At 41.1% G+C, this 14,018-nt stretch overlaps 1 protein-coding gene and 2 non-coding genes across 4 annotated transcripts; 1 reads left to right on the forward strand and 2 right to left on the reverse strand.

Moving 5' to 3' along the window:
* The first annotated feature begins 1,323 nt into the window (after positions 1-1,323).
* On the forward strand, positions 1,324-5,850 carry LOC146714116 (tripartite motif-containing protein 16-like). Of its 2 annotated transcripts, XM_085450707.1 has the most exons (3): positions 1,324-1,369; positions 1,502-1,608; positions 2,010-5,850. In XM_085450707.1, the coding sequence occupies exon 3, from the start codon at positions 2,065-2,067 to the stop codon at positions 3,580-3,582; it is 1,518 nt and encodes a 505-aa protein (XP_085306833.1). In that variant the 5' UTR covers positions 1,324-1,369; positions 1,502-1,608; positions 2,010-2,064; the 3' UTR covers positions 3,583-5,850. The 2 variants fall into 2 exon arrangements, with proteins under 2 accessions (XP_085306833.1, XP_085306834.1); XM_085450708.1 differs by having other exon boundaries at positions 1,502-5,850.
* Positions 5,851-9,380: 3,530 nt separating this feature from the next.
* trnal-uag (transfer RNA leucine (anticodon UAG)) lies at positions 9,381-9,462 on the reverse strand. Its single transcript has one exon. It is a non-coding gene; the product is annotated as a tRNA-Leu (tRNA).
* Positions 9,463-10,029: 567 nt separating this feature from the next.
* On the reverse strand, positions 10,030-10,101 carry trnae-uuc (transfer RNA glutamic acid (anticodon UUC)). The gene has a single exon. It is a non-coding gene; the product is annotated as a tRNA-Glu (tRNA).
* Positions 10,102-14,018: the final 3,917 nt, after the last annotated feature.

The raw sequence follows: 14,018 nt of genomic DNA on the forward strand, positions 1-14,018 counted from the left end.
TGACTAAGAAAGAACAGTGGGTGACTTCTTTATAAGTCACCAATCTGGATCATTTAGATTTAAAAGTAAAAGAAAATAAGGGATCGGCTGGCAGTTACAATCTACAAGTCCTCACTTCTCCTTCTGTTTGTGATGTCAGTGCCAAGTGACGGTAAAGTAAATAAATTGGATTGTATGTACATATTTATATATTTACCATACCACTGGCCTGAGAGAACAAGGTGGCACATATGGGTGCAGCAGCTCAGACAAATAAAATGGGGCACAATTATTAAGGACAAATAAAGGGATTTTAAAATGGATTGATAAACGAACTGGAAGCCAATGAAGGAAAGCTAAAATTGGAGTGATGTACTTTTGCTTTCCAGATGAAAATTGGACAGTCACGTTTTGCATCAGCTGTAGGCGAGCAATGGAGGCCTTCCTGATTCTGATAAAGAGTGCATTGCATTGCAGTAATCATGCAGTAATCAAGACTAGAGGTTATAAAAGCCTGTATTAAGGTTGTGTTTGGACAGAAGAGGCTTGATCTTTGACAGTCATTTGGAAAAAGATGGATTTTACTCACCACAGTTAAACAAAAGAAGACTGGAGGAAATTGTCGCCTGGTCTGATTAGTCATTGAGAATTTCTCTTGTAGAATTCAGATGGTAGAGTCATAATTCCTGTGTAAACCACATGGAACCATGGATCCATCCTGCCCTGCATCAACAGTTCAGGATGGTGGATATTTTCTTGACACATTTTGGGCTGGTTTCTTGAACATGACGATGAGTTCACTGTACTCAAATAGCCTTCACAGTCACCAGATCTCAATCTAACAGAGCACCTTTGGGAAGTGGTAGAACAGCAGACTGACAACATGGATGCAGGCGTTAAATATTCAGCCACTGTCTAATGTTATCATGTCAATATGACTAAAAACTCCAAGCAGCTTGAATCTATGGCATGAAGAATAAAGACAGCTCTGAAGACAAAACGGGGTAAAAATCAAGTACTACCAAGGTATGCCTAATAAAGTGCCTGATGAGTGTAAATTAACAGGACAACCCCCACCTTAGTCCTCATGGCGAATATGTAACCATATGTAAATACTGCCAAATATATAAAGACCGAAAAGGCAGTTGGTACAGATGACGTACCCGTGGAGGTATTAAATTTCACCTGCGCCAACTACCCTTAAAAACTATGTTGTTATTCTTCATGAGCTGCTCTGCAACATTTTCTGCCAAACTGGTGGTGAAGATGACACGTTTCAAGTGACAGTTGGAATCTGGGCGGAGGAATGTTGTTCCTCCTTATATAAGAAGTGTGAAGTGTGAAGACAAGTTCTCTTTGTCTGGGACGGTGAGTGGACTCATGTCGGCAGGTAAGAGAGGCTTCGGAACAAAGTCTAGTTTGTTTAATTGTGGTGCTGTGGTGCACTCGAGATCTTTTCAACTTGCATCTTTGTTTTTGTGTTGATGAAACACGTCACTGACTCAGTGTATGTCATCTTTAGGAAAAGCAACCATCCTCTCTGTCTGAATCTGACTGCATAGCTGACTATCTCTTGCTCCACTACCTTAAAGGAGACACCATATATCAACCAAAGTAATTCCAAAAAAGGTAAAGTAGGAGACATATTCCCTGTACTTGTTCCTCAAGTATACTTGTGCTGTTTTGGGTTTAGATTTCCAGTAAGCTGCAGCTTTACCTCTGTTGCATTTGCTCATTCTAATTTGCACAATATGTCTTGGTGCTCTTGTGACTGGGATTTGTTTTTAGTATTTCCTGCAGTAACTGTAACAGCTTGTTGCACTCTTCATTGTGGCGTCTATTATTTTCATGTTCGTAAATATTTCTTAATACAGAAATCTACATTAAAAGCTTACCTGTTCCCACAGTTCACTTTACGTTCTTGCTGCTCAACAATAAAAAGATTTATTAAGACTGGTAGGTACGAGTTTCACAAACTACACCTTTTTCTGAAATGAAGACTAACCTGATACACACTTCTTCACTGACAGTGAAACAGTTTTGGCATTCACCTCTGCACACATAATTGCACAACAAGGAAAGAAGATGGAAGACAGACAATTCTGCTGTGCTGTCTGTCTGGATCTACTCAAGGATCCGGTGACTATTCCCTGTGGACACAACTACTGTATGAGCTGTATTGAAACCTACTGGAAAGCAGAGAATGTAAAAGGAATCCACAGCTGTCCTCAGTGCAGACAGGCTTTCACACCGAGGCCTATTCTGGTGAAAAACACCATGTTAGCAGAGTTGGTAGAGAAAATGAAATACCTCCAGCCTATCCATGATTCCCCTGCTTTTGAAAAGCACAAGCTGGTAGACAAGGTGTTGAAAGCAAACACCTGTTCAGTTCACAATGAGGTGATGAAGATGTTTTGCCGCACTGATCAAATGTGTGTCTGTTGTCTCTGCTGGATAAATAAACATAGAGGACATGAAACAGTTCCAGTTGAAAAAGAAAGGGCAGACAAAGAGAAAGACCTGGAGGTAATTCTGAAAGAAGTCCAGCGGAGAATCCAGACCAGAAAGAAGGAAGGAGGAGTACTTGAGAAAGAGATAGAGGGGATCAAACTGTCTGCTGATACAGCAGTGAAGGACATTGAGATGACTGTTGATGAGCTGGTGAGTTTCATCAAAGAAAACGCCTCAAATTTAAAGCAGCAGATCAGATCCCAGCAGAAAGATGAAACGAGTCGAGTCGAAGAGCTTCAGAAGAAGCTGGAGCAGGAGATCGCTGAGCTGAGGAGGAAAGAAGAGGAGCTGAAGCAGCTTTCACGCACAGAGGACCACACCGAATTTCTACTAAGTTACTCCACAATGCCCGTATTCATTGACTCTACAGATTCACCAAGCTTTAAAATCTGTCAGGTTAAGTACTTTGAGAGTCTTCAAATGGTGATATCAGAAGCTAGAGATAAACTCAAAGCATTTCTGTGTGATGAACTGTGGAAGATCACTCTGACAGTGAGGTCAGTGGATGTTTTGCTGCCACAAAGTGATCCTAAGACCAGAGATGACTTTTTAAAACATTCATGTCAACTCACGCTGGATCCAGATATAGTTCACAGAAAACTCTTCCTGTCTAATCAGAACAGAACAGTTACAGACATGCTTCAAGATCCAGATAATTCCTGTCTTAAGAACAGAGACAGGTTTTCCATTGAGCAGCAGGTCCTGAGTAAAGAGAGTCTGACTGGACCTTGTTACTGGGAAGTGGAGTGGAAAGGGAAAGGACTTTCAGTAGCCGTAACATATAAGAATGAGAATAAACTGGATCAAACTGCATTTGGAAGCAATAATAATTCTTGGGCATTAGATTGTTACAAGGACAGTTATAAATTCAGACACAACAACACGACAACTCGCCTCTTAGGTCCTTCTTCCTCTAAAATTGGAGTCTATCTGAATCCCAGAGCAGGTATTCTGTGCTTCTACAGCGTCTCTGACACCATGGCCCTGCTACACAGAGTCCAGACGACATTCACTGAGCCGCTCTATGCTGGACTGTGGATTTGGGGGGGGTATTTTATTTCAACCACTGCTACATTAAATGATATACAGTAAAATACTGTTTAACTGATTTTGCCTTTATTTGTTATATTTTTTCTATGATGTAATATCAAGGGTTTGTATGGGTGCTTGAAATCATTGAAAATACTTGGATTTTAATATTGTCTTTTCAAGGTTTGAAAAGTGCTTGAATTTCAGATGTGGTGCTTAAAACTGCTTGAAACTGTAACTCTATTTCATTCACAACAAATGACTGTCTGATTGAATAGTTCTTTGTTCGTTTGTTTGTTTTTTATCAGATAGAGAAATAAAATGAGTCGCAAATTCTAAAAACAACATTTCTCCACCTGGGCTGCCTTGCACCTCTGCATGTCTGTTTCAGTGTGTGACACCCGCCCCGAACAGTCAGGAATGAGTGCAATAACAAGCCTGGAGGTTGCAGTTTTTAATGAGCGTTTGCTGGAAAAGGACAAATACAAATCTTGGATAAGACAACGACCAAATTCACCTGAAAGGTCTGCAAAATGATTTGTACCTTTTCAGAATGGGGGAGTTTGCTTAAGTCCTAGTAAATAATTTTCAACTATGTGTACGTTACACATGCTAATTTTTATAATTATTACTACTTTTTTGCTAGCTAGCAAACTCGCAGGATAAACTATTGAAATGCATTGCGCGTGATGCAATATTGCAACGCTAGTAAAGCAGTTAGTTATGGTATGGGAATTTATGAAATATGCTGTGAACTAACATTACATAGCAGTAGCAGTAATGTGAGTTACTGTTATATATAACTACCCAACTTAAGGCTTTCTGATTAAAGGCTAAAAGCGAAGTTGTTACCAAGTAAAATTAAAAGTTTATGTTTTTGTGTATTTCTGCAGCTTTTTCAAATATTATCTTGGTTCATTTGGCAACACCTTAGGGGCGATAATAATGGTAATATGAGGGACTGATCCATATGGGCACAAAGAACAGCCACTTTTTTGTGCTACTGAGGTTCCCTGACTTTCCCTCAAAATCTGTTCTCGTGAGCACACCTTAAACATTAGAAATGGCTTTAAACTCACATTGAGGCCTGTGGGACACTATTACCAACTGAGACAATATACAAATTTATATGTGTTTTCATATATGAATATTTCATACTTTAAGGCTGCCTGTTTATTTAAGGGAAACGAACAATACATTATAATGAACAATTACATAATAATATCACAGATGATAGATTAAATAAACAGGTGTTAGATAGATGCTTGTGCATTGTTAGTCTTATATGTCAAGGTCAAGGTAACTTTATTTATACCCATAGGCAAGGTAAATTTGCTTTACAGAAAAAATGATAGCATTTGGCATCCCTTCAAAAACACACATACCTAATAAAGATATAAACCTCACTGTGGCACATATATAGTAATTTTAATATTTCGAATCAAAAACAGTTCTTATTTAATTCAGTGACAGCAACGGGGATAAAGCTATTTTTATAACGCTTTGTCCTGCATCTCGGAAATAGAAACCTCCGTCCTGAGGGAAGAAGCTGAAATTCTCCCCTTAGAGGATGGGAACCATTTTTAAGGATTGATAAAGCCATCCTCTGTACCTGCTTAGAGTACAGGGAGGCTAAACAAGACTGTGGTTCACCTATCAGACGACTGGACCATCTCACTATCTGATTTAGAGAGTTTTTCTCCGTGACAGAGGTCTGACCAAACCATGCCACCAAACAAAAGGATAAAACAGACTCAATAAAAGAACGATAAAAAATTAATTTGAACTTACCATGTATTGTTTTGTGGTATTTGGTGCAGTTTTCTTGTTTTGTGGGGTTGTTTTTTATTTTCATCAGGAGATGAATACCTCTAACAAGTTGTTTTTTTCACATTTGTACATCTTAATTTTTAAGGGAAATGTGTGTTTTGAGTTTATACACTATAGGCAACCTTTTCCTTTTGGAGTATTTTTGTGTGGTGCATAGGATGATTTGTTTTAATTTTCACATGGTCTTACTGAGGTGATGCAAAGTGAAACATGCATTCTTTTTGGGTAATGTGTTGGGAAAAGCTTTAAAATGGACTTTTAAAATACTTAAAAAGTGTTTGAGTTTGACCCTGAAAAAGTTGTATAATATAAAATGGTTTGTACAGTCTTCAAAAATGACTTATTTTACAGTCTGTATGGAATGTGACAAAGTCTATAACAGAATAGAAAGATTGCTTTGGTGATGTGAAAAAGTGAATTAATACCATAAATAAAGTTGCGCAATTTTAAAGCCATTCTAAAGAATTTTTGTGCAGTCATTATAGGAACTGAACTGAATAACTGAAGTGAGTGCATAGATTTTAATACTCATTTAATTATCGGTGTACTGGATTTATTTATGACTTACTACTATTTAAATGAGTCTGTTTTTGCCTTCATAACTACCTTATTCATGGTACAATTTCACAGAGGTGCCGGAAACATTCCTCAGAGATTTTGATCCATATTGACACGAGAGCATCACACAGTTGCTTCAGAATCACATCCATGATGTGAATCCTCTGGTTTCATCTTGAAGGAACCAGTTTGAAATGATCAGTCTTGAAATGATGAGTCTTGTGACATGTATCATTGTGTATCATCCTTCCATTCCAGTAGTAATCAGGTGGGTTGTGATGTTTTTACATGATGTTCAATTGGTACCAAGGGTGTCAAAAGGAAAATCACCCACACTGTTACATAAACAACAACAAACTTTTGATCCAAGGCAAGATGGTTCCATCCTTTAATGGTGTTTACACCAAATACTCTAAACATTTCAGCAGAAATTGATGCTTATTGATGCTTAGGGCAAAAAAACCCAATGTCAGTGGTTTTTGTGATGAAGGAGCCCAGGCCACAACAAATGTTATTGCACTTGTGATACTAATTCTAATATGGCTTTTAGTTTTTGTTGAGCTGGTTGAACAAAGAAATGCTGAGTGTTGTTAATGAACTATGTTTTTAATCCCAATGATGATCTCGTCCTACATCTAACCAAGTGACAAGTAAAACTAAAAAGTATGTGGCAAAACAAAAGAAATCTGAATTAGAAAAAAACAAAACAAAAATATGTCCTCTACAGTAGACTTGGTGCTTCTCATTATATGCCTCAGAAAACAAGGCATAGCAACTCCAGAAGTCCTCAAGCCAAATTATATGCTCCACATCTTGGGGGATCCTGAGATGTTCCCATGCTTGGGATCTTATTTATAAATGTATGTTACACTGAAAACAAGGCCAGGAACAGACCTGAGCCACTTCACATGCATAATTGAAATATATAGAAAAAAGTTGATGGGGTTATGGAACAAAAAATGTATGACACACTTGTATGAAGCAGTGACAGTTTTTTCTTGTCTGTGTCAGGGTTTCTGGGTCGTTGACCCAGTATTTTCAGATCACGTTCACTGCCTGTTCCACTTCCTGCCCTCTCTTCCCTTCAGCCCTTGTCGTGTCATTGATGTTATGTTGTCGTTTCCGCCTGCGTTCAGCCAGCCATTCAGTCAGTCATTCAGTCCGTCGTCCAGCCAGCCATTTCCTACCTCTGTTCTGTTCATCCACTCCTTATAATAAACCTTCACCAGTCTTCACCCACCCGCGAGTCCTGCGTTTGGGTTCCTTCTTCCTCGCCTCCACACAACGCCTGACAGAATGACACGACCCGTGCCACGAAGACACGATTGGAACCCAGCGGACTCGGACTTCTACGAGCGGAGGGAGGCAGCGCTTTCCCGTTGGGCAGAGGAGCTCAGGGAAAAACAGCGGCTCTTTAGGGAGAGAGAGCACGTCTTCAAGGGGACTCGCCTGGCTCTGGGCGGGCCTAGGAGACGCCGTGTTCAACCAACTGCTGCCTCACCTGCACCAGCGCATTTGCCGCGGAGAGTGGACGTTTCACGCCGCGCTTCAGCCGCTCGCTCTCTCGCCGCTCCGCTCCTCGCTCACACACCCGCCACCTCATTCGCCGGACCTCCACCTTCGCCACGGCACAGCGGCTACGCCTCCCACCTCGACCTCATCACAAAAATCTAGATAGTAAAACTTGAAAAGTGCAGCACAAAATAGAAGCCCAGAACATTCATTGATGCTCTTGCTGTTTTAGAAAAACATGTTTAATACTTGCCTGAATGTTTTTGGATACAATAGCATCTGCCTGCCCTGGTTAAACTCTTATTGCAGCAATAGGATTTCAACCCACATGTGTGAGGAGCCTGGAGTCTTAACCCAGATCCTTAGACCACACAATCTAACACCTTACAATGCGGTGGACTTGAAGCACACTTGAGTAGCCACTAACCAGTCAGTGTTGACACTGTGAATAAAAATATATGAAACACCTGCACATTGTAAATGACTTTTGCAAAAGAATTTCTTTTATTCATGTATTAATCGCATTATTATAAAAACAAACAATATCCTGCTCACTCTTCTGTTAATCTTCTTCTCCACTGATGCCTTACAAAAGCCGAAGCTATTGTTGCCTATCTGTACTTCAACATCATTAGTGAAAGGTCAAAATCACTGACCATGAGAGACGTGAGACCGTCTCTGGAAGGCTCTGATTCTTCTATTGAAGTTGGACTTGAAGTGGATTGGACTTGAGAGTTTTATTTCTTGAACATCTGTAAATTGTATTCAACAGATATTAACTGAAATGGAACTAGGGCAAGAGCATAGTCTCATGTAACACACACTCGTGTTACATTTGTACCACAAGGTAACCAAGTAAGTTATTACAAAGATATTCCTATTTACAACGATGGGCTAGGGAAAGGTAGAAATGAGAGTATTTAAAAAGAAGTATCAAAAGTTAACCCTGTATTCCTGAGAATTCTTTTAGAATGTTTCGAATTCACAAGAGCTATTTTAGGATTTTTGAGAGTTCTATTAGAATGTTCCAGATTCCTGAGAATCCTTTTAGGATGTTCCAAATTCCTCCAAATAATTCTCAATGACACATTGCAACACCAAGTTTTTTATAGTCACACATTGCAATAGAGTTTTCTGGGTAATTGACCAAGTCTGGTGGCATTACCTCCAAAGCTTATAGAAGTTTCTGCTAACAGCAGCTACATTGTCAGGAACAGCACCTACCAACAGATATCCTCAACAGCTCACCTCACTATCATAACCGAGAAATATTATTGTCAAATGTTGATGTTATTCACCTACAAAAACTCCTGGCTGTCCGTTGCTGTCATGGGGTGCGGAGGGTTAAATAGCAGCGCACATCTGAAAATAGCTTAACATACTCATGGTCCCTTTGTGGTTGTATAATACCTTGGTGCCACTGGATTTCAGCATGTCTCTCACACTCATACTGGTAACAGATGGTATCTCAGGATGTTTGAGGGAAGCATTCACACATAAAGGACCCAGAGTGGGGGGAGGAGTCTTTTGTCTCCTTCTCCACTGTAAGAGGTGGCAAGGGAGTGTGAAACTTTCTTTGGGGGTGGGGGTACCAAAGGTGTGAAAACAGCTGTGTACTGCCTTTAGTTCCTGTAAGAGGTATGTAACTGAAGGCCATGCTAGACTCAGTTAGGGACTCTGCCCATCGTCTGCCCCGCAATGATGCATTCCTTCACCAAGCTTGGCTTCTGTTCTTGTTATTATTAAAGAATGTTAGCTACCACTGACCGCTTGTCTGGAGGCTTTATTGAATGGAAAACTTGCACAACACCTAACATCACCCTGGTTTGGAAGAATTGCTCTTGATGAGATTCCTGCTTGACTGTACTTGACAGACATTCTGTAACAGATTTGAGTTCCACTGCAGCCCTTACAATTTATTGGTAGGGGATGGAAGAAACACGAAAAGAACCTGAAGACTATGGCAGCAGTGGGATTCGAACCCACGCCTCCGAAGAGACTGGAGCCTAAATCCAGCACCTTAGACCGCTCGGTCATGCTACCATTGCGAGTGAGGACCTCATCGCAAAAATCTAGACAGTAAAACTTGAAAAAGTGCAGCACAAAATAGGAGCTCAGAACATTCAGTGATGCTCTTACTGTTGTAGAAAAACATGTTTAATACTTTTTGGACACAAAAACATCTGCCTGTCCTGGTTAAAACCTGTTCATCAACCCTGATTAACAATGGGCTCTTGGCTCAGTTTCATCATTGTCCATATGCAACTTGTCATAAGCACTGATCAACAGGCAGGATCACCATTCACAGAGAGTCAAGGAACGGTTGCAATCACAGCATTGTAAGATGGCAAAAGACGTACCCTTAATGCACCCACCCTTGTTTCAAAGAAGCTCATTTGATTTTCACATAAACAGCCACCTTGACTCGCCGCTCATAATTGCAGGCCTGCTTGTGTACATCCTCATCACTGAAGACTGTACAGTCCTGATCTGAACCGTTATGCCATGTGCTTAGCTGATGTTTGCCTTCAGCCAACAACTTTGCCCCATTTAATCCATCGTGGGATTAACACAAAGAACACATTGGCTTGTGGGTACATTAAAGCCATGTTCCCATACCGGGAGTTGAACCCGGGTCGCCTGGGTGAAAACCAGGAATCCTAACCTCTAGACCACATGGGATTGGTTTGGCAATGCGCCACTGTCGTGCTCGTGCTGCTGGGTTAGAACCAGGCATTCTAGCCGCTAGACTACCAACATTCAACATACCAACTACCAACATTCAAACAATATGTGGACTGTCCCACCAGGGGAGAGAAAACTTTAGACTTACTGTATGCTAACGTCAAGGATGCATACAGCTCCTCCTCCCTCCCCCCACTTGGTAGGTCAGATCATAACCTGATTCACCTCATCCCCCGCTATGTGCCAATTGTGAGGAGGGAACCTGTGACCACCAGGACTGTTAGGAGGTGGTCAGAGGAGGCAATAGCGGAACTACAGAGCTGTTTCGAGGTGACCGACTGGGAAACACTCTGTGAGCCTCACGCCGAGGACATCAATGGGCTTACTGAGTGTATCACAGGCTACATAACTTTCTGCACCGACTCCATTGTTCCAGCTCAGACTGTTCATTGTTACCCAAATAACAAGCCGTGGGTGACTAAGGACATCAAAGCCCTCCTCAACAACAAGAAGAGGGCTTTCAGAGGGGGCAACAAAGAGGAGGTGAGGAAGATCCAGGTGTTACTAAAGGACAAGGTCAGAGAGGCTAAGGACAATTATGGTGTGTTCACACCGAACGCGATGGGCGCGTGAAAAAAGCCCCAAACGCCCCTAACTTGACGCGTGCACATTCGCACCTCTACGCGTGTCCAAGAAAAATCCATCGCGCCCCAAAATATCATATTTTAACGCGCGTGAACCGGAAATGTGGGAGGGATGTGGGAGGAAGTTTTGCAAGACCGGTATCTTTGCAAGATGGCAGCTGTCGAGCTAGCGCTTGAAGAGAGAGTCTCCTTTCTCTATTTACTGTGGAGAGCAGAGTAGCGGCGTAAAGGACATCCTTGCCGTACCTGGGTCCATCAGGTCCTCCAGAGGCGTGAGCAGTTTGGTGAGTTTCACCACTTGCTCCAGGAGCTGCGCCTGGATGACGGCCGATTCCAGCGCTATCACCGTCATTCACTCGGCCAGTTTGAGGACCTGCTGTCCCGCGTCGGTCCCAGAATCGCCCGCCTAGACACCGACTACAGGCGCTCAATCCCACCTGCAGAGCGCCTGTCCGTCTGCCTGAGGTTAGTAAAAGTGTTTAATACGTAGTCCTTTATTGATACCTGTGCTAATATATGCTAAATCATCCATTTATACACTGCTAACATGGATGTGCTATGCTAACAGTGAATGCTCTCGGTGTTTACTGAAAGCAAACTGTGGTACAAAGACGACTGTTTATAATATTTCTAGTGATACTCAGAAGCTCTCATCAAGTCCCGATTTAATTCGATTTATGCTGTTATCAGTGTTTGCAATGATAGCATGGCTGTGGTGTCACATCAATGTATGCGCTCGGTGTTTGCTGATATCAAACTGTAGCATTAGGACCACTGAGTTAACCTTTGTAGTGATACTCACTCCTTTTTATTTAGACCTGGTTTAATTCTGGGATAGTTGAATGTTTGTATATAATCCCTGCAGCTGTCAGACTCTATAACAGGGGTCACCAGCCTTTATTAAAACAGAGTTAGATAAAACTGTGAACAGTTTGATTCATCTCTAGTTACATGGTTCTATCTTGATAAGCTGTCTTATCACAGATTAATTTTTCAAAAATATTAATGATTTAAGCAAGGAAAGGGCTACATGTCAACACACAACTCTTTATTTCTATTAATGTCTTACTTCATTCCTACCTGATTGACATGTTTAGGAATTATGAGTGATTGGCTCACTGTAGTGGCAAAAGTTGCTACCAATCAAATTATGATATATTAAAGTTAAAATAAAACACAACTGTTTTAGATATTATCTAATATACATTTTGTAATTATCCTTATAATTACAAAATGTTTTATGTAAGATTTAAGTTTTGTGATTTAAATCTGACATCACCAAAGTATTTTGGAATTTGAATAATGTATTTTGTAACTGCAGTACACATAATACTGATTTTGAACAATTTTGTCCAGGTTCCTTGTCACCGCGGACTCCTTCAGCACCAAGCGTTCAGTTACAGAGTCGGTGTGTCAGATCACCCCCCAGGCAGTGATGGCCATCTGGGACTGTCTAGTGGACGACTTCATGGCTGTGCCTTCACCTGGAGACTGGCGGTCCATCACAGAGGGACTCCAGGAGCGCTGGAACTTCCCTCTGTGCTGTGCAGCTCTGGATGGGAAGCACGTCCAGACAAAGGCACCCCATATATCATATAGGAGACACACACATTGATATACACTAAATATTTATTTCATTTCTTTTTTGTGGTGCCCAAATTTATGCACCTGCTTGATTTTGTTTAAATAATTATTGCACACTTTTTGTAAATCCAGTAAACTTCTTTTCACTTCTCAAATATCACTGTGTGTGTCTCCTGTATGATATTTAACTGACATTTTTTATTGTAACAACCAACGATTTATACAGGAAAATAATGTCTATTAACAAGGTTGCCCAAACCTTTGCATCCCACTGTATTAGTATATTTTGTCATTAGTATAATGTGAAATAAATTCTACGTGTCAAGTCGTGTGCCAACATTTGCTGTGTAGTAGAACTGAGACATTAGTCATTATAAAAATTTATTTGAAATAATATTAAAATTCTCACACAGAAATACATTAAGCATAAATATATAAAATATAAGTATTTACAGAGAGACAGGAATAAAAAGGACCAGCTGCTCTCCAGAGCAGGAACCAGGCTGAGGAGGAACTGCTCCATTGGAGACTGGTGTGGCTCCAGCTCCACCACCGATGGACCGTCCTGGGACCCGTCCCTCATCTGCCTCGGAGCCATCCTCCCCTGTGGGCCTGTAAAACAGCACAAAACACAAAGAAATGAGAAGGCTGCTACTAGATTTTAATTTCAACATTGAAAAAAACAAACCAAAAACAGGATATAATCAGATTGGTTGTAGATATTTAGTAAAGGTGATCACAGGCAATCCCACCGACTAAAAAGGTATCAGTGTTTGCTGTACATACCTGTGGGTGCAGCAGCAGGAGCTCAGGGACTGGGGAGCCAGGAGAAGCAACAGGGGATGCTCTGCTGCAGAATCAGTTGGTTCTATCAATACAGTATTAAATGTTAACAGGTTGAATATAATAATCATAGAGTAGACAGTGGTCCCTCATTTATTGCAGCAGGGGTTCTCAGAATAACTAGCCCCTGGCCACGCACTTTATACACTTTTTCCCCCACACACATGAACATTGGTCACAGTTCTCACAATTGATTCTCAAAGTGCAAACCTTTGTAGATTGCAAAACGTAAAAGTATTAATATGCCGCGGTTTGTCTTCATCTGCCTGCAACTTTCGTGCGCCTTTTTCCCTCGCGGTGCAGGTGTCTATTTCCGAATGAGGCTCATAGTTATGGGTGATTTTGTGCTGTTTTTTCTATTGGACGTGATGGTTATCAAAACTAAACGTGATAAATTTGGCAAGCGCAGGAGATTTGTCAATCAGGCTGCAGAATGCAATGCTGTCCGGTGCAAAAAAAGAAAAAAAAAAAAAAAAAAAAAGAGGCAGTGACGGATGAACAGCGGGACCACTGTGAGCTGTTTATTAATAAACAATAAAATATATTCTTAAATGACAACATGCCTAAAAGCAGAACGGTATTTGTACGTCAGTGGGAAAATAGCGGTGGCTTGCTAGCTTTTGTGCGGCTTCCCCGGGTCAGTGAAAACTTTAGAGAAAACTTAAGAAAAATGAATGAACTTACCAGGTTGCCCGATCTCTTTACATATCTTCCTCCAAGCTCGGTCCTTTATATTCCTGTCTCGGTCCAGAAAGCAGCTGGTGTCGTACGGCTCCGGGTTGTTTGCTACGGCATTGATTAGCCTTCCTTCTATTGAAGAATAAAGGGCTTTGGCTGGATCTG

The sequence above is a fragment of the Copadichromis virginalis genome, linkage group LG3 (assembly GCF_057382275.1).
Source record: "Copadichromis virginalis isolate Kocher_CV1m ecotype Utaka linkage group LG3, C_Virginalis_male_GT1.1, whole genome shotgun sequence".
In the NCBI taxonomy this organism is placed as follows: Eukaryota; Metazoa; Chordata; class Actinopteri; order Cichliformes; family Cichlidae; genus Copadichromis; species Copadichromis virginalis.